The following is a 20,952-nucleotide window of genomic DNA, read 5'->3' as shown; positions in this document are numbered from 1 at the left end:
CCATGACAGCTCACCAAAACTCATTAAGTGGCCCTCTGGCCCAAAGAATTGCCCACCCCAGCTTTAGAGAGCCAGCAGACCAGTATAACAAAATTGTGCATCACAGGAGATGTACACAGAGCAGGAAAAGTTTCAAGACCCTGGATTCGCCCTGTTCTCCACTCTAATGCCCGTGCTGCTGTAAAATAAGTCAACAGCTGGTCCCATTCATTCTTGTTCTTATGGAATAAACTATTTATCTCATGTGTCCCTTAACAGACAAGTCCTGTAAACATAGTTAGAACGCTCTGGCCTGAGATTCAGAGCTTTTTCTTTTCTTTTTGAGGTTCAAATTAGCCATGGGCACAGAAGGAGAAGGAAGGGAAGAAGAAAACATGGTGGGGGGGGGGGGAATCAGAAATAGAAATACAGCAGAGAGTACGGTTTCATCAGAGGATCTGTTTAGTGTCTTTCTATTCAATGCTTTGGAAGTTTAAAGCCAAGCCAAGCCAAGCCCACAACTAGTGGGCTTGGCTCAAAGGTCTGAGTCATGTGTTTGCAGCAGTGTTTAAATAAGGCAGGAGCCACTTCATCCCCTCCGTGCATCAAGAAAGACCATCAGCAAGAGGAATCCTCCACAGCCTACTGAGCCTGACAAGTGGGGACTTAGGGGCCTCCTGGTGTGAGAGAAAGAGAGCCAGCATGAGCACAGCAGGCAAAGTAAGCAAGCCATTTAAGAAAAATATCACTGTAAATGATAAATGGGCAACGATTTAATTGCTAATGATGTTGCTTGAAATGTGTGACTTTGTGTAGTTTAACCCAAAGATGACAGAAATAAAAGGGACATAAATATCACCTGAAAGACATTTTTTTAATGATTTCTGTGTTAATACAGTAAACTTGTTTATTCACCTATGGGATAATCTGTCACTGTGCTTTAACTTGCTGCCATTCCAGCTCCCTGCCAATAAATGTTTCCTAACAGTGTATTTTCTGTCAAGATAGCTCCCTGCCAATAAATGTTACCTAACTATGTATTTTCCATCAAGATAGCTAAATTTAGGTCCCCACTGTCCACAGAATGAGTAAGCTTGGAATACCACTAAGCCCAGGATCATTCCTTGCCACAGGCAATCAGTAAGGAGACAAAACTACAAGCAAGTTTCATTATATATGAGAAAAAATGTACACAGGAAAAACTGACTGTAAGTTTGGAGACAGAATAAAAAACTGGTAAATTTTCTAACTGTGACACCTTGCATTCCTCTGGCTGATGCACCTTTTTTCTCAAATGCTTTTGTTCCTGCTATTACAAGCAGGCAAGAACTTGGGTGGCCATCCCACCAGCAACACTGCTTCTGTCTGTGAGTGGGAGCAACAGTTATCCCTACCTTAGATCACAATGGCAAGGGATAATTAGAGTTTCCACCCAAACCATTTCAGATCCCTTGTACGTATGAGGGTGGTTTAGTTCCCCTAAACTGAAGACGGTGGGTTTTTAATTAGTGGGTTTTATTAGTGTGGATTAAAAGCCCACCATTTCAGTTTAGGGGCTTCTGACACTTATTGAACAGTGATGGCCCACTGGCAGCTCACCGCCACTCCCTCCCCTGGCTGTGGGCAGGCTCCACCAGGAAAACAAAAAGCAGCAAGGGGTCCGATCCTTTTATTTTTCTCGCAGAGCCGGTCAGCCTCTCCCATGGCTGGGAGGTAAGCTGCCAGTGGCCCCTGAGCTGTGGGGGCCCCTGGACCTTCTCCCCATCGTGGCAGCACCCCCTGGGTGGCACCTGCCTGCTGGCAGCCCACCCAGGCATCCCCGGTGGGCACCACCACTGTGAAGGGAAGGACTGGGTGCCACCTGCAGCTCAGGGGCTGCCAGCAACTTCCCCCTGGCCATGGGAGAGGCCAGCAGGCTTCACAAGAAAAAGAAAAGGATGAGGCCCCTCACTGCTTTGTTTTTCACCCCTCAGCAGAGCCTGCAGCATCTGGCCTGATTCAACAGTGCATGGAGCACTGGAAGCCCTGGTGTGCTTGGGGAAGCTCCGGCTTGACGGGCTCTGGCATGACCTGTCCCCGCCACCTTCCCGCCACTGGAAGCCCACCAAGCCTGAGCTTCCAAGAGCCTGCCCAGGCTTCTAGCGCCCTGTGCACCATCCCTGTTGCCTTCCCCAGCTGCCAGCACATCCAGCCACCCTCCTGCCACCTTCATGCACTGCTCCAGGACAAGCCAGTCCATTCCCAGGGCATCACAGGGTGGTGGCAGGAGCCGTATAACATGTACAAATAACAGAATTTTTGTCCACAATGGGACAATTTGCCACGATCAAACTAAAATACATTGGAGGTAGTCTAAGTTGCTATGTTCAAAAAATATTGACGCAAAAAAACTTTGTGCATGTGTATATCGTGATGCCATTATGCTAGTCAAATAATGATTTCTCATCACTTTTCATCACATGTACATGGCCACATCATCGCATGTACAAGCACCCTTAGTTCCTTGGCTAAACCATATCCAAAATCATAAAGATATACATAGACAGCATGACATCTACATAATGATAGAAGTGACATGAATGGATACAGCATAGCATTGGCTTTCCAAGAAAACTACATGTACCATATCATTGAAATAAACACAACAAAGCATTCATGGCACCCTATTCACTCCCAGACAATAGTGGGGTTCATGACAAGGGGACAGAAGGACATCTGTCCAGTGGAAACACAGGATCATTTCCAGAATAGCCAGGAGGGGGCTCTCACTGGCTGCGATGAAAAGAAAGGAATGACACTGCTCTGTCATAGGAAAGTCTTCTGCAGAATGGTTCTACGTTGGATAAATGAGGCAGCACAGATGCAAATCATAGAGAAGACTCACCTGGCTTTAGGCCCAAAGCTATGCTCACAGGACACTAGGACCACACTCAGGTAGCAGTCTCTCCTCACTGTTAAACTCACTGACTTTCAAAGGCATTTGGCAGCCTGCAAACAGCTACATGGCAGAGTGTTCTTCAGTCCTACAGAAGGCCAGTCAACATTGTCAAAATCAAGGCCAAAGACAGAGATGGAAATCCTCTGTAAGGGCCAACAGCTCAACATCAAAGTGGTTCAGGATGGACACCAGTAGAAAACAGGGCTTTATTCTCTCCCTGCTTCTGTCCAGCACTGCCACACACTGGATAATGAAGACATACAAAGGTAAAACATTTCCTGGCACAGGGTTAATAGATGGCAAATATCTACATAGACTTAGATTTTGTTGACAATCTTGAGGCATTGAGTACACCTCCAAATAGTGACAAAAAGGATAGACATCTTGGCAAGGGCCCAAAATCTGTCATGCCAGAAAAACTCCGACCCTTGAAACAAAAACAGAAGGCAAAAACATCAAGAAGATAGAACAGTTGGGATACCTGGGGAGCACTGTGCTAGCAAAGGGAGACCTCAGGAAGGAAGTGATGTCAAGGGTAGAAAAGGCACTTGAATTCACTAAACTTAAAAACACATGGACATCCCTATATTGCACGGGAACAAAACAGAAAATTTTCAAATCAGGTAATTTCAGTGCTAATGTACAGCTGCTGGAGCTCTTTCAAAGCACTGAGACAGGAAACTAGGCACTTTCAAGTACAAGGGCAACTGGAAAGATTTTGCATGTTCTATGGGAGGGCTGCATCCAAAATCAAGAGATCTCATAATTTCATAGACATTAGGGCTGGAAAGGACCCCGGAGGATCATCGAGTCCGGCCCTCTGCCCCAGGGGCAGGAATTCAATAGGGATCAGAGGATGCCAGCAAGTAAGCACCCAAATGTGTCTTGAAGGTGTTCAAAGTGGGTGCTTGAACTGCCTCCAGTGGCAGTCTATTCCAGGCCTTGGGGGTTCAGACAGTGAAGAAGTTCTTTCTTATGTCCAGCCTGAATCCGTCACAGTGGAGTTTGTGACTGTTCAATCTTGTCATTGCTTGGGGCACTCTGCTGAACAGACGTTCCCCCAGATCCTGGTGGTCACCCCTGATAAACTTATAGGTGGCCACGAGATCACCCCTGAGCCTGTGCTTTTCCAGGCTGAATAGCCCCATTGCTCTCAGCTTCTTGTCATGAGATCTCTTTTCCTGACCTCTGATCATGCACGTGGCTCTCCTCTGCACCCTCTCAAGCTTCTCCACATCCTTTTTGAATTGTGGAGCCCAAAACTGGATGCAGTACTCCAGCTGTGGTCTCACCAAGGCCAAGTACAACAGGAGAATGATGTCCTGGGACTGCTTGAGAAGCATCTATGGATGCAAGCCAGTGTTTTGTTCACTTTACTAGCCACAGCATTGCACTGAAGGCTCATGTTCATCTTGTAGTCAACCACGACCCCCAAGTCCCTTTCATCTGTACTGCTAACCAGCGTAGCACTGCCGAGCCTATAAGTATGGTGCAGGTTTTCCCTCTCAAAGTGGAGAACTTGGCATTTTTCGGTATTGAACACCATCAGGTTCTCATCTGCCCATTTCATGAGTCTGTCCAGATCCACCTGGATCACCCTCCTGTCCCCACGTGAGGATGCTTTACCCCAGAGTTTGGTGTCATGGGCAAACTTGGCCAGTCCACTTCTGACACCAGTGTCCACATTGTTGATGAAGATGTTAAACAGTATAGAGATCTAAGAGGTCATCAGCTAGTAGCTTGTCATAACAAAGCTCAGAAGGAAGCACTAAAGCTATTCAAGGCATGCATTCTGGATCCCAACAAGCACACTCCCACATAAAGTCCTTTATGGGTGTGTCCAGACAAGCATGGTCGTGCAGGATGTGGTGTTCTCCTCCCTGCAAGGCCACGCTGTCCGAGCGTGCACTGCGCCATTTTTTCTTTCCTGTGGCTTTTTTGACCCCTGGGTATCCAGCACAGTGCTGGACCCAGCCTCCCCTACTATCCCTGGGGTATGGGCATTCCCCAGGGACAAGTAGCTGTGGTGCGAGGTGCAATGGCGAGGAGTGGAATAAACTAGCTGTCATCCTGGAAATCAGCATTGGTGGGAGGAGGAGGAACAAATTAAATTAATAAAAATAGGAGATCAAAAAGTAGGAAGAGAAATCCATCCAGCTTAATGTATATGCTATACTTCTCAGTGATGCTCAGATATGCTTGAGGACTATGAGAGAGAGAGAGAGAGAGAGAAAAGGTGGCTATAAGGTTGCTCTGAATCAGGAAAAAAATGTTCTTCAAGCATCCTTTATCTGTTGATGCATAATGATGGGAGCTTGCACTGGTGGTGGTCACAAACCTACCATGCAACCAAATCTGAGTGGCAGTATTTATGAAAAAGATGAATGCAGCATCTGGGCCAAGTTTCTATCTATTCACACATGTACAATCACATACAGACATGCCAATTTTGTTCCTTTATTCTTTCCACAGGTCATTAAATGCAAAGCAGCTATTACGTGGGAGATAAAGAAACCATTCTCCATAGAGGAGATAGAAGTTGCCCCACCGAAGGCACATGAAGTTCGCATTAAGGTAAAAAACAAACAAACAACCCCACAATGCCCCCTCACAACTCTCCCCCTGCCCAAAAAAAACTAGGTAAGCCAGATGAGCTTTGTAAATTATCATTGGTAAGAGTGACACTTTAAAAGGGGAAGAGGCTGTGGGAAAAGCCGCCAACAGAGGTTTGTAGCCCAGGAGCGGGGGGTGTCACCAGGGCCAGGGAGCCCAGAGGTCTGACTGGGCCAGGAATGGGGCCAGGGCCAGAGATGGGCCAAAGGCTGAGGCGGGCCACAGCTGGAGACCTGGAGCCAGGGGAGTCCAGGATTCTTGACTGGCCTAGAGCAGAGAGAGGGGCCAAAGACTGGGGGTCATAACTGGAGACCGAGGGAAGCCCATAGCCCAAGAGGAGTGAGGACTGGGACTGGGATCCCATAGCCCAGGACAGGCATGTATCAGCAGGACTGAGTAACATCTGTGAGGCATGGGGGTGGTGTAAAGGGCAATCAGAGCCATGTAATTAGCCCTTAAGGCAATGAGTACTCACACCTGTGTTCATGAGAGGAGATCTGACTTGGGAAGCCCAGGGGCAGCCTCCCTTTTCTAAAAGTAGCATTTCATCAAAGCATGGCAGGCGAGGGGAAGGGGAGTGTCACAGAGCACTTAGGTGCCCTGCACCTGAGAACAGGGACAGCTCAAGAGAGGCCCCTAGCGGTGAGAAGGGGGAGGTGCAGCTGCCAGTCACCAGGGCAGCACAGGTGCTGGTTACTGGGGCACCCAGCAAAACCTGCTGACAGGAAGGGGCAGGGCTTAGCCCTTTTTAAACCCAGGCAGGAGGCCAAGGTGGCAGTTCCCCTTTGGCAGCCAAGGAGTGGGGAGCTCAGCCAGTGCGGGGAGAAGAGCAAGGAGTGATTGCATGAGTATCCACTGGTTGCCGCCATGGGCTGGAGTATTTTCCCATTAGGGATCAAATGTGGTTTGACCAGACGGTTTAGCTTTACATTATAGCCCAGGGGCTTTGTGCTTTGTGTTTACTGTTTACCAGAGGACCAGGTGAGGCTATTAGGGGTTGGAGGAGGCCTCATAGAGACTCCATGGTAGCGTGGGGTCCTGGTGCCTGAGAGGGCACAGCATCTTTGGGGTGCATTGCCCCAGCCCTAGAGTGAGGGGGCAGTGAGGAGCCCCGAGAGCGAGAGGGGGTGGTGAGGAGCCCCGAGAGCGAGAGGGGGGCAGCAAAGAGCCCCAGGAGTGAAAAGGAGGGCCAAGACATAACAGGGCCCTGGTGAGATTACATCACCACCATCTGCGAGGCTTGGACTGCAGTGTAGAGGAGGAAAAGGAGCTGCAGGTAGTGCCCCCTGTCATCGGGGTGCGTAGAAATGGGCAGCCTCCCGCTGATTACAACAATCTATTAATTGAATAAGATCAAGGTGTGGCAGGCGAGTAAGCAGGCGGTTGGCCCATTACAGGAGGGCGGAGCCACACCTGGAGAGGCTTAGATAGTAGTACTCCTGTCACAGGGAGGTTGCCCAAAGACAGCAAGTTGACAAGGGCTGAGGAGGGTTCCAAGGGCATCACGGCCACCCCCTGTTTCAGTAAGAGAGACATTTAGAGACATTTAGGGCACCGTCTTTTAAACATTACCAGGTAAAGGACTTGCTGTCTGGTCAACTCCACTGAATTAATTTTGAGTCTGAAGGAATTTCATAATGTTCTTTTAATAAAAGAATTAGAGGTTTTCCAAGTAAATTTCCTCAAAGAAGTGATTATACCTAATCCAAGATACAAGTTCTATTAATCAGGTTATAAACCTTCATTAAAATTAGTGTTCATCCATGACATGGCTAGAATTTCTATTTCTCCTTGTTCATGTAAATCTTTCATAGCAAGTTGTGTTATGTGGCCTTGAGGATATAATGTGTGAGGTGGGGTTTTCAGGGGGGAAAGAGCAAGGGGAAGGGAGATTGCCTGCGTACTGCATGTTTAAATTTCTAAGAATTTTCTAGCCTTGTCAAAATCAGTGACTATTTTGTTCTTATAGTGGCTTCAAATATTAAATAAGGGAGGAGCATCCACAATTTGCTCTCTCAGAGACCATAAAGGACTTAAATACTATTAACAAAAAATCAAGTGCCTAAGATGGATTCTGTCAAGGGGTCAAAAATAACATGAAGTTTTACATTTGTTTTTGAAAATACAAACATTGCTGAGACAAAATTTGTTGTGTTCAAGATAAATTTTTCTTCTAAAAGAAAGGAGAATCATTGCCTACAGCAGTGGTCTCCAAACTTTTTTGATCGTGCACCCCTATCAGTAAAATATTTTGAGCACGCACCTCCAATATATGTATATTTTTTTTATATATATATATATATATGAATAGAAGTTCTAATATTTTCTTCCCATACCCCAATGGATCATCCTGTGCACACCCCACTTTGGAGACCACTGGCCTACTCTAAGGGTGGTTTTGTTGCTTTTTCATAATTTCATAGTTTGGATGACTGAAGGGACCTGAGCAGGTCGTCAAGTCTGACCCCCCCTGCTATGGGCAGGAAAGAATGCTAGGGTCAAACGACCCCAGCTAGGTGATTATCTAGCCTCCTTTTGAAGACCCCCAAGGTAGAAGCAAGCACCACTTCCCTTGGAAGTTGGTTCCAGATCCTAGCCACCCCAAGTGTGAAGCAGTACCTTCTAATGTCCAGTCTGAATCTACTCTGAGTCAGCTTATGGCCGTTATTCCTAGTTACTGCTGGTAGTGCTCGGGGGAGCAGGGTCTCTCGCATTCCCCGCTGGTCCCCCTCGGTAAGTTTATAAACGGCCACCAGATCCCCTCTCAGCCTTCTCTTGTGAACACTGAACAGGGTCAGGTCCCATAGCTTCTCCTCATAGGGTCTCCCCTCCTGCCCCTGATCATGCGAGTGGCCCTCCTCTGAACCCACTCGATGCTGTCTACATCCTTCTGGAAGTGCGGTGCCCAGAACTGGACGCAGTCCTCCAAATGCATCCTGACCAGTGTTGCATAGAGGAGGAGGATCACCTCCTTGGACCTGCTCATGATGCATCTGTGGATGCATGACAAGGTGCGGTTGGCCCTAATGACCGCATCCTCACATTGGCGGCCCATGTTCACCTTGGAATCAATAATGACTCCAAGATCCTTTTCTGCCTCTGTGCTGACAAGAAGGGAGTTGCCCAGCCTATAGGTATGCTGCTGGTTCTTCTTCCCCACGTGCAACACCTTGCACTTGTCAGTATTGAAACCCATGCTATTCTCATCCACCCACCCTTGTAACCTGTCCAGGTCTAACTGTAGCCTGTCCCTCCCTTCTAAATTGCCCACTTCTCCCCACATCTTAGCGTCATCCGTGAACTTAAACAAGGTGCTTTTATGAGCAAAAGATTCCTTCCAATTGAAATATTCTTTGCTTTCCATACAGATTTTGGCCACAGGGATCTGTCGCTCAGATGATCATGTGACAGCTGGTGTATTCCCTGTGCCTTTACCAATGATTCTTGGCCATGAAGCAGCTGGTGTTGTGGAGAGTACTGGAGAAGGAGTAACTAGCCTTAAACCAGGTATGAAAAACTACCAAGAACAAACCACTGATCAGTAGTTTTTATTTAGCATTCACAAAACCCAGTCCAAAATCAAGGACTCTAGTATCTACAAACTTTATTGTCCATCTCTGGGATCTGGCCGTGCTTCTGGGCCAGTGAGACCTTCAAGCTCCTAGGCCCTGTTGAAAACATTCCTTGGAAAACCTAATGTGCCATCTTTCACAGGGGATGGTTTAGAGTATTTCATAGGAGAAAACGTTGTTTAAATCTGTCTTTTTAACATTCTAGTTACTCTTTTTTTATTTCTGAAGTTTCCATTTTTTCACTTTTGGTTTCATCAGTGGCACACTTTTTCATCCACCTGTGAAGTGTACCTTTCAGGATTCAAAAATCTGTGCATTTGTTTTACTCAAAGTAAACCAACTGTGAGCTGCTACTTTTGAGCTCAGATCCTGATTTGGGAAGAAGTTCAGCAAAGATTTTAAGTACCTGAATAGTCCTATCAACTACAGTAATCAAGTCCTTAAACTTAGGCAGGCGCATCCACACAGGATGGTTAACGTGCAGTAACCTAATAATACTGCACAGTAACATGCCGGGCAAAAGCCGTGCTAATACACTGTTGCACAGTAGTATTAAGCTACTGCCCAGTAAGCATCACCGGCACTACTGCGCAGTAACTGTAGTTACTGTGCATTTAGTTAGTGCTCCATCAAGCAAGTATTAAATCAAATGCTCAGTAATTACTGCACAATAATAAATGTGTAGACACACGCATGTATCAAATACCTTGTTATATCAGAGGCTAAGACATCAGGCTTCAATACCTCTAGTTCATTGCAAGATGAGACACAGCTGCACTCTTTTCCCATTAACTCCAAATCGTAAACAGGACTAGGCAGAGTAATTAAAACATGAAGGGAACCAAATCCTTCTCCAAATCTTGAACTGAATCCAAGCCAGTGTTCAAAGATTAACCATGTTTAGTTACCCTTTTTTAAATTTTCGACATTTGTACTTACTAGCTGCTGCTTGTACTGGCAAGGTAAGTGCTTCAGAAATGCAAAAGCATTCATTCCAGGTATGCTGGAACCAGGGAGAATTTGAGATCACCTGATACAGCTTATTCATATCAGGCACCCATATCAAATTGCTTTGGGTGAGATTCAGATAAGCATGCAAACTTCTGGACATTTCAAGTGTTGGTAGGTAGAGCCAATTTTTCTTTTCCCATATATCTTCTGAGAGCCTGGATCAGAGAGTGTGACACTCACTAGACTTACATTACTTGGATTTATGAACTCATGAAATATTGCAAGACTTACAAGTAAATTGTGAGAGTTGATGACCCTAGGTATATCAGACACCCATATTTATGTTCGATATCATCACTGATCTCTTCAGAGCAAGGACAATGACTTTCTAGTTGTCTCCAGGAAAGAACACATTTCTAGTATAAAAATAATGAGTAAGACTAGTAGTCATAAAAATATCCACAATGGCCCAGGGCCTGGGTCATGCATCAGTAAGAAGGAACCAAGGGCTGGTGGCAACTGAGCATTTCAGAAGAAAATAACTAAGAAAAATGAGAACACAAGCACAAACAAAGATCATATTCTAGACATTTATGCCCAAGTATATGTTTCAAAAGCTCATTCACTAGGACCAACAGAAAAAAGATTGCAACCTAGGCTGGCACTGTTGTCACAGCAAGTTGAATAGCCATGTTGCCTAAGGCAGCAATATTTTTGGCAAGCCTTCAAACTATTTGGTGTTCTTAATGCTCCCATTCATTGCCAAGTTCTTCCCTGGCATCTCATTTTTCATTTAAAACACAGATCGCACAGAAAAGAGTGGAAGCGTGGGCTGATTGCACCCAACCAGAGAGCAAATAACAAGAACCTCATGCTTATTTTTTTTAAAATCTCATGATCTCTGACTAGTTGGGGTGAGTTATAACCAAAGATCTGGGTTTTCCACTTCATTGGGAAAAAATGTGGAAAACCCCAGATTTTCCTCTTTAAAGCGGGAAACCATGGGCTTCCCCTTGCAGACTGGCAGAGTTCCAGTCTGCAAGGAGCTGCTTGGGGCTGAGGGGAGCAGGGGCATGGTGATCAGAGGCTGCAGAGCAGGGGCACCACATGCACATGCATGTGCACACACACCCAGCCAGCAGGACAGCCAGGCAGAGTGGTGGGAGCAACTGATGCAGGTAAATCCATTGGTGACGTTTTGGGAGGCTTGGGGAAGGCACATACCTCACCAGATTTCTGCGCTGACAGATTGTTAGAAATGGAGTATTGTTAGAAATGCACAGCTTGCATCTTGCACCTGATAAGAAAGAAACACTGCCAAGGACTTTTTTCCTTGCCCAGCCTTGCCACAGCTCTTCTTATACTAAATCACAGACTCTCCCCCAGCTTCTCCCTAGCCTTTCTCATGCAGATTACAGAAGCTGGAATTCAACTGACTGTGTCCTTGAAAGGGGGGGGTTAAACTCTTGGTGACCTATAGTACTCTCTGAGCATGCTCAATTAGCTGATGCATATTTACCTCTCCGCCCTGCATACTTAAGTAGTTAATTATACTATACATGCGATGTATGTAGTGATGTAACCACATGTATGTTTGTATGAAACGGAAATGAGCTGTAAGAGTTCCTGTTTCTGCACACGTGCCCAGGAGGAAAAAGATAAATACAGCCTGCAAAAATTCCTTGGTGGATTCAGAGTAATCTGAGTTTTTGACTCTGCTCTGACCCTATTTGCAAATACACCTTTTGTGCTGCTAAATGACTGTGTGTCTGAGATTCTTTGCGAGCCTCCAAGAAACAAACCGCAATCTTTTGCATCAAATTGGCGAGCCAGGAAGGAGATTTTTTGGACTGCCCCGGAATTCAGTGACAAGATCGTCTCTGCCACCACGGGGAGTGCACACCGAGCCGCCTTTTTGGGCTCACCCAGGGGGCTTAAGACGTGAGTCGGGATATCCGGGAAGTTAAAGGCTCCTGTGCAAAATTTTTGGTTTCTGAGGACGCCAGACACACATTCCGGCATTCTAATCGAGATCTCCGGGGTATCTGAGTGAGTATACAAATTCCCTTGCCCAATTTGGTCTGGATCCGGGAACAAAGACGCGTTCGATTTGGTTTAATACTGGGAAATTTTCGGCCTGGTATATGAGAACCGTCTGTAACTAGGATCTTTTGGTATTTGGTGTGCGTTGGACGCACTTTTGTGGGCAATGGGTATGGGTCACTCCCATGTAGAAAACTCGGATGCGCCTTTAGGTTGTATATTACAAAACTTCAGTAAATTTGGAAAGCAGGCAGATTATGGAGTGAAGATGAAAAAGAGTGATTTAATTAAGTTTTGTCAACTCGAGTGGCCAACATTTGGGGTCCACTGGACCCCGAAAGGATCCTTTGTAGTAAAAGAAGTGATAGCTATCCATGAAACAGTTATGCAGAACGGGTATTGGAATCAATTTCCTTATATCGATTGTTGGTTGTGGGTGGTTCAAAATCAGCCACCTTGGATTAAGAAATGCTTAGTAAAGTCTCATGTGATGGTTGTTAAAGGAAAGACTCGAGGAGGACCGCCTGTACTCCCTGAGTCTAATGAGGGGGGGAATTCTGAATTGGCTGAGTATCGGACCCGCTCTCCGGTCACCCTGTCAGGTAGCGAGGATGAATCAGACACCTCCTTGGGATCCAGTCCCTCTATACCACCGCTCCCTCCCTCAGGGAGACCACCACCGGCATATCAAAACATACCTAATGATTCAAAGCGTGAGCCTCAGCCAAGTGCCCTATCTGAATCAGGGAATAAGGGCTATTATTTGTGCAAGACTGTAGAGTCACAGCCGGTGCTGAACTGCCCGATGCGAGAGGTTATCGGAGAGGGGGGCAATGCAACTTTTGTTTACACCCCATTTAGTACTTCAGATTTATTTAACTGGAAGAATCAGAGCCCCTCTTTTCGTGAAGACCCTGAAAAGATGAGGGACCTGTTTCGATCTATTGGGCAAACTGACCCACTTGGGCTGATGTCCAGATGATGCTCCAAACCCTCCTGACCCCGGAGGAAAGGAGATTAGTGTTGGGGACGGCAGAGCGTATTGCAGCAGCCAGGGTAGAAGCAGAGGGAGCTGCTGGTCGTACCTTGCGTGATACCTGCCCTGTTGAGGAACCGAGATGGGATAATCATACCGCAGAAGGAAGAGAGCTGAGTGCACGGTATCTGGGGATTATAGTGGAAGCAATGGGGAAGGCAGTGCCTCGGGTTACTAATCTGTCTAAAATGTATGAAGTGAGACAGGGAAAAGAAGAGGATCCCTCAGCTTTCCTCGGGAGGCTGTATGAGGCGTTTCGCAGGTTTTCGGACCTAGATCCAGAAGCCCCAGATAATCAACGCATGGTAAATCTTATGTTTATTGGTCAATCCGCTGCTGATATTCGTAAGAAGTTACAGAAAACTGAGGGAGGTGCTGGGAAACCGATTTCAGAGCTGGTGGAAATTGCATATAAGGTATATGGGAATCGTGAGCATCTGCAGGAGCGCAAGGAGGATAAAAAGGCTCAGCGACAGATGGCAGCGCTGGCAGCTGCTATAACTGGAGGTAACCCTGGAAAGGCTGGGATGCAGAAGGGGAAAGGAGAAAGAGTGGGAGCAGACGTTTGTGCTTATTGCAAAGAGAAAGGACACTGGAAGAGGGAATGCCCAAAGTTGAAGGAGAAGAGAGAGGGGGAACCAAGAGGTCACCTCATGCGGGCAGAGGAAAAGGGTGAGGACACAGAATGAAGGGGACGGGGATCTAAGACCACTACCCTTCGGGTTGGAGCCCGAGAAGATCCCATGGTAACCATTAGGGTTGGTGGCAAAAACTTTGAAGCCTTGGTGGATACTGGGGCTACATTTTCAATGATTCCAGAAAAAAACCCCTGTGCAGGAACTAGTGAACAGCATGTACTTGTGGAAGGGATTGAGGGAACGCAATCCCGACTCCCTGTTTGTAAGCCACTCCTCACCAAAGTGGGGGACCATTTGCTTGAGCACTCCTTTGTATATTCTCCAAGTTGCCCGGTTGCACTACTTGGGCGGGACCTACTCACAAAATTGCAAGCTGAGATCTTTTTCAGAGACGACCAGATGGTGGTCCAGCTACCTGTCAAGCAGAGCTCGAACTATCAGATGGCTCTCCTGGAGGACCGATGCCCTGCAGTAAGTTCTGAAGATCACATGACTGGAGTAGACCCCTCGGTATGGGCTGATGGAACCCCTGCGCGAGCTAAGTCGGTCTCCCCGGTAAGGATCATACTCAAGGATGGGGAGGGGCCCGTTCGGGTAAAGCAGTACCCACTCAGCCGAGTGGCCAGAGCTGGACTCAAGCCGTTAATAGAGAAATACAAGAGGTGCGGATGGCTAGTGGAAGGGTCCTCACCATATAACACCCCCATTCTTGGAGTGCCGAAGGCAGATGGGGTCTCATACAGACTGGTCCAAGACCTGCGAGCAGTAAATAAGAAGGTCCTTTCAGACCACCCTGTAGTCCCAAACCCTCACACGATTTTGACACAAGTACCAGGGGAAGCTGAAATATTTTCAGTGCTAGATTTGAAAGATGCTTTCTTCTCCATTCCCCTTCACCGAGAGAGTCAAAAATTGTTTGCTTTTGAATGGGAGGATCCAGACACCTTCCATAAAGCCCAACTCATGTGGACAGTTCTTCCACAAGGATTCGTAGCAGCCCCCCATATTTTCGGACTTGCCCTTCAGAAGGACTTGGAGGAGTGGAAGGGATCACACCCCGCAGTGACTCTCCTCCAGTATGTGGATGACCTGCTAGTTGCAAGCCCAAACTTGCAGCTCTGCGAGGAAGCCACCAGGTCACTCCTAAACACTCTGGGAAAAAAAGGATATAAAGTCTCTAGAGAGAAAGCCCAGATATGTCAGCCTGAAGTCACATTTTTGGGATATAAGCCCTCAAAAGGAGTCAGAGCCCTGAGTGCATACCGCATACAGGCAATCCAAGGTCTAACCTCACCTAAGTCACCCAAGGAGCTGCGGGTATACCAGATTATGGTGGCAAGGCTAGACCACTGTATGATTCACTGACTAAGGAGAGTCTCACTAAATGGAAATGGAATAAAGAAATGCAGCATGCCTTTGATTTGCTTAAGGCAGCATTAACCCAGCCCCCTGCCCTGGCCATCCCAAATAGTAAAAAGCCATATCGACTATATGTTCATGAGAATCGAGGGGTTGCATCAGGGGTGCTGACACAGCCATCGGGCCCAACCTGGAGACCCGTGGGATATTACTCAAAGGTTCTAGATCCAGTTGCACTCGGGTGGCCAGCCTGTCTTCGGGCTGTGGCAGCCACAGCAGTGGTTGTTGAAGAAGCCCAGAAGATAGTCATGGGTGTGGACATGGAAATACACACCCCTCATGGAGTTCCCCAGATTCTAGGGACTGAGGGAGGAAAGTTTCTCAACCCCTCCAGACAATCACGGTATGAAATATTTTTGCTCTCTAATCCAGGACTTACTTTCAAACATACTACAGCCTTGAACCCTGCAACCTTGCTGCCGGAGCCAGGGAAATGACGCATGACTGCCTTGAGGTCCTGAATCAAACCACACAGGTGCGGCCTGATCTTGCTGAGGACCGAATTGCAGACCCAGATGCTGAATACTTCGTAGACGGCTCCAGCTCTGTCATCGATGGAAAAAGACGAACAGGATGTGCAGTGGTAACCTTGGATAAGGTAGTATGGAGGGAGTCATTGCCGAGCTCATGGTCGGCACAGGCCGCGGAACTCACTGCGCTCACCCGAGCATTACAGCTGGGGACAGGCCAGCAGGTTAATGTATACACTGATTCTCGCTATGCTTTTTCTACAGTCCATGCGCACGGACTATTGTGGAAAGAAAGGGGTTTCATTACGGCCTCTGGGAATAAAATTGCTAACGGCCCCCAGATTATCAAGCTACTAGAGGCACTCCACCAGCCTAAAGAGGTAGCAGTCATTCATGTGCGGGCCCATGGGAAGGCTGCTGAGGAAAAGCATAAGCTTGGAAATGCAAAGGCTGATGCGGCAGCAAAGGAAGCCGCACTTATTGGTGGAGAAGCGGAGGAAGTATCCAGGCAGGCCTTGTCCCATGCCATATGGCCATACGTCCGGGATTTAGTCCCGCAGTATTCCCCTGAAGAAGATAAATTTGCACAGAAAGCTTGTGCAGAAAAGAACTCCCAGGGGTGGTGGATAGTACCGGGAGGAAAGGTCATGATACCCAGGCCATTGCTTCGGGAGGTGCTGCAACAGCTCCATGCAAGAACCCATATGGGAGGCTTGGCTATGGGTGATCTAGTGATCCGCCAAGCAGTAGCCCCAGGGCTATATGTAGAAGCTCAGCGTATTGCTACCAGGTGCATCACATGCCAGAAAGTAAACCCTTGAAGGAAACCCCCTGTGCCAATGGGAGGTAGACCCTGGGCAGCGTACCCTGGACAAGCATGGCAGATTGATTCTGCCGAGCTCCCACGGTCCGGACATCACGGGTTTTTACTTGTCATGGTAGACCAGCTCTCTGGTTGGGTCGAGGCCTGGCCCACCAGGACTGCCACTGCGGCTACAGTAGTGAAGTATTTGTTGCAGGAGATCATTCCCCGGTATTCCCTGCCTGAATCCATCGAGTCGGATCAAGGACAACACTTTGTGGGAAAGGTAGTTCAAGAAGTCGCACAAGCTCTCAAGATCACTTGGAAACTACACACACCATGGAGACCACAGAGTTCAGGACAAGTGGAACGCATGAATAGGACCTTAAAGACTCTACTCACCAAAATCTGTATTGAAGCACGCCTTAAGTGGCCTCAAGCATTGCCGCTAGCTCTTACTTGCATTCGAAACACTCCCCGACGGGGCATTAAATTAACCCCATATGAAATTATGTTTGGCAAACCCCCTCGAGTCTTACCCCCTGGGATGCGAGAAAATGTAACTTTTGAATTAGGTAATAGCGAGCTTCATATGTACGTTATTGCTTTGCGGTCTGTCTTGTCTTCTCTTCACAGGTATGCAGCCTCCTTTCAGCGTCTGCCTTTAGACGTACCGGTACATGACTTCTGCCCGGGAGACTGGGTCTTGGTGCAGCGGTGGAAAAAGGAACCTTTGACTGAGAGGTGGAGTGGCCCTTTCCAGGTACTTCTAACACTCAAAGTGCAGACTGTAGCAAAAGTCATGGTACTCAGAAAATTCCTCGTAATTATCTTGATCTGCCTAAATGAAAATGGGGAGCAGAAAGCATCTTGAGGGGGTAATATTGTTAGAAATGGAGTATTATTAGAAATGCACAGCTTGCATCTTGCACCTGATAAGAAAGAAACACGCCAAGGACTTTTTTCCTTGGCCAGCCTTGCCACAGCTCTTCTTATACTAAATCACAGACTCTCCCCCAGCTTCTCCCTAGCCTTTCTCATGCAGATTACAGAAGCTGGAATTCAACTGACTGTGTCCTTGAAAGGGGCGGGGTTTAAACTCTTGGTGACCTATAGTATTCTCTGAGCATGCTTGATTAGCTGATACATATTTACCTCTCCGCCCTGCATACTTAAGTAGTTAATTATAATGTACATGTGATGGATGTAGTGATGTAACCACATGTATGTTTGTATGAAACGGAAATGAGCTGTAAGAGTTCCTGTTTCTGCGCACGTGCCCAGGAGGAAAAAGATAAATACAGCTTGCAAAAATTCCTTGGTGGGTTCGGAGTAATCTGAGTTTTTGACTCTGCTCTGACCCTATTTGCAAATACACCTTTTGTGCTGCTAAATGACTGTGTGTCTGAGATTCTTTGCGAGCCTCCAAGAAACAAACCGCAATCTTTTGCATCAAAATCATGGTGCAGCTCATGGCACAGAGGCTCCTTTAATCTTAGTGTTCCCCCTGTGCATCCCACCCTCACCACTGATTGGCAGAGGGGTCTGTCAGCCCAGCCACATGCCATGGCTCCTGGGCTAGTGACAGCAGTTGCACATAAACCAGTTTAAGTCATCAGAAACTGGTTTAAACCTATAACAGAACAGAAGTTTAGTGTACATAAACCAGTTTCAAAATGGCAGAAACTGATTTAAGATAAACCTGGTTGAATGTAGTATCAAACTTAACTAATTTAGGTCAAACTGGTTTATGAAACATTTGTCCCAGACCTCTTCCTGGTTCAAATTAAATCCCAGTCTTCCAGCATCCCAGGATGCTGTGCAGCCCTGGGCTCAGCTGGGCTATGCTGTCTGCTCGAGCAGAACAAGGTTGGCCCCTCACGCCTGTACCCTAGCCAGAGCAGTGAGGGCTGGCTGACAAGGGGTTTGGGATGGAAAACCCAGCTGGGGACACAGCCTGGCCTGCCCAGTGGGGGCAGAGCAGCCTCTGCCAGACTTTCACCCTCCCACTGGAGTGGAGAGGGCAGGGGCATGGGCCAGCAGGCTCAGGTGGAGGAGCGATAGGGGGTTTCAACCCTCTCCATGGCCCACAGGACCCCAGCCTGGGTCTGCGTGAGGGGGGGCTGCAACTCTTCTGCCCCCCCACCCCATTCTCCACTCGAGTGGGTGAGAGGGCAGCTCCTGCCTGGGTTTTCTCCCTCTCTCCCTGCTCGAGTGGAAAGCAGGGGGCATAGCCATGCCTTGGCCGGGGCTGGCAGGATAAGGCAGGTCAGGGGGCTTTAATCCCCCAACCCTTCCCTCTCCCAGAAGCATGGAACCCCAACCAAGTTCTGCCTGGCAGGGGCACAACAGCCCCCTCATGCTCCTCCCCATTCGCCACGCAAGCAGCAGGGGGCATGGCCAGATACCAGGCCACTAAGGCAAGGCAGGAGAGGGAGTGGGGTTTAATCCCCACTCCTACCAGCACAGGACCCCAGCTGGGGTCTGCCTGGCAGGGGCATAGCAGTCCCTGTCAGGCTTCCTCCACCCCCACCCCGGCACTGCTCAAGCAGCAGGGTTGACGCTGGCCTTGGACCAGCCCCCCAAGGTGAAGCTGGGAGGGAGAGGGGATTTAATCCTCCCTTCCTCCCCTTCCCACTGGCACGGGTCCCCAGCTGAGGTCCATGACAGGGGAGAGGGGAGGGAAAAGGGATTAAGCCACCCCCACCACTCACCTCAGTGTGCCAGCTCGGGGCTGGGGCTGGCGATGACCCCCCTCTGCTCAAGCGTTGAGTGGGGGATGTTTGGCAAGGACTGCTTCCTCCTCCCCCTCCAGGCACACCCCAGCTGGGGACCAGGAATGACTGGTGCCTCCCAAGTCTGGGAGGGCACAATTTGTGAGCAGACCCAGGGGCTGATGGGGTGGGACAAAAGCCCCATATCCACTCCTATACTTCTGTGCCACGGCTTAGTGCCCCCCCCCCCCAACACATTGGCAAAAAAACTTCCCCATCCTGAGCTGTGCTGAGTCGGGGGCCAATCTCAGGGTGGGGCACATGCCACCCGTACCACCCCTACCAGTGCTGGGGACTATGCAGGCCAGTGCGGGGGTTTAAACCCCTCCCTAATCATACTCAGCAGCCTGCCAGGGCCTGGCCATGCCCCCCTTCAGCTCAGCTCCCTCCAGCCTTCCAGCCATGACCGAAGGGAAGGGAGCACTTCTCTAGCGCCCCCCAGCTTCTAGCCTGAGGCACTGCAGGCATGTGGCTGCTTCTTCTCAGTCCAGAGGGGATGTCTGTATGGTTACAAACTGATTCAGCCTAGCCAGGTTAGACTAACCTGCAAAGATTGAATCAATTCAGGCTCAGGCTTTTTGAATGTCTGTACTTAGCCCTGATGGCCAGGAGGTGAAAACCATGGTTTTAAATATACCACAGTTTTTGTCTCCCACTGCTTGCTGCTGACCAGATGGCACACAAAAACCACAGCATGTTTAAATGCATCGTTTTCACCTTCTAGGCATCAGGAGCGAGCGGTGTGCGGTAGGGCTGATGGGCCCCTCCACCAGTCAGGAACAAGGGGGTGAACAGGGGCGACTCCAAGATTAAAGGAGCCACTGTGCCACAAGCTGTGCCACAATTTAAACCAGGCCTTACAGGCTCTGGGTAAGTCTACGTGGGGGTTGGAGGGCCAGGGCTTGGGGACTGTCTCTGTGCCATGGAGACCAGGGGCTGAGCTTTGATAAGCCCAAACTGCCCTGCACCATCAAGGCCCCTGATGGCACAGGGTTGGCCCAGGCACACCAGATCTTGGCACAAAGCCCGAATGGCGCAAGGCCAATCCAGGCAATCAGGGACCAAGCTCTGCCAAGCCCGGACCAGCCCTGCACCACTGGGGCACAGGCCAAGCTCTGGAAAGCACTCCCCTGCCCCACACGCTGGGGGACTGGGGGCGGGGGATAGCTGGGGGTCCCCTCCGGCAGGGCTAGAGCAACAGGGTGATGCGCATTGGGAATGAGGGGCACTGGCAGGACTGAGGGGGACCCTGCGGATCAGGTGCAGATCACACTGCTAGGGCTGAGGTAAGGTCTGCAGGGATAGCCCACAGGGTAGGGAAGTGTGGGTGACACTGCCCAGGCTGAGAGGGGAGCTGCAGGGAGAATTGTCAGGGCTGGTGAGGGGCGGGGGAGGGGTGTGCAGATGAGAAGCTTGGGGCAGAAGGTGGACAGCAAGTGGGGGGGTAGGCAGGGGCTGAGGCCTGGGATTGAGGGGCATTGGCATATCAGGGCTGCTCAGTGCCACAAAGCAGTGGCAGGGACAGTTGCAGCTGGACCTGCATCCTGGTGAACAAAGGGGGCAGGGGGAGCCCAAAATACATAGGTATTTCAAACACCAAAATATATAAGTATTTAGAATTTTTTTATTATAATGATTGGGGCACTGGTCGGCTTCCAAATTACTCTATAACATTGTAAATATATCAGTAAAACACTGTATTGCTCAAAGAAGTTTG

The 20,952-nt window shown here is 48.6% G+C and overlaps 1 protein-coding gene across 1 annotated transcript in view; it reads left to right on the top strand.

Moving 5' to 3' along the window:
- The first annotated feature begins 582 nt into the window (after positions 1-582).
- The window catches only part of LOC149870926 (alcohol dehydrogenase 1-like), a 34,781-nt gene continuing 14,411 nt past the window's right edge, over positions 583-20,952 (top strand). The window contains exons 1-2 of the mRNA XM_090031850.1: positions 583-699; positions 5,390-5,491. Coding sequence (XP_089887976.1) covers positions 682-699; positions 5,390-5,491 — 120 coding nt within the window. The 5' untranslated portion in view covers positions 583-681. The remainder of the gene's footprint in view (positions 700-5,389; positions 5,492-20,952) is intronic.

The sequence above is a fragment of the Crocodylus siamensis genome, chromosome 2, assembly GCF_052110815.1.
Source record: "Crocodylus siamensis isolate JL-2025a chromosome 2, ASM5211081v1, whole genome shotgun sequence".
NCBI classification, from domain to species: Eukaryota; Metazoa; Chordata; order Crocodylia; family Crocodylidae; genus Crocodylus; species Crocodylus siamensis.
The sequence above is the reverse complement of the archived record's forward strand: the minus strand, read 5'-3'. Positions and strand labels throughout refer to the sequence as shown.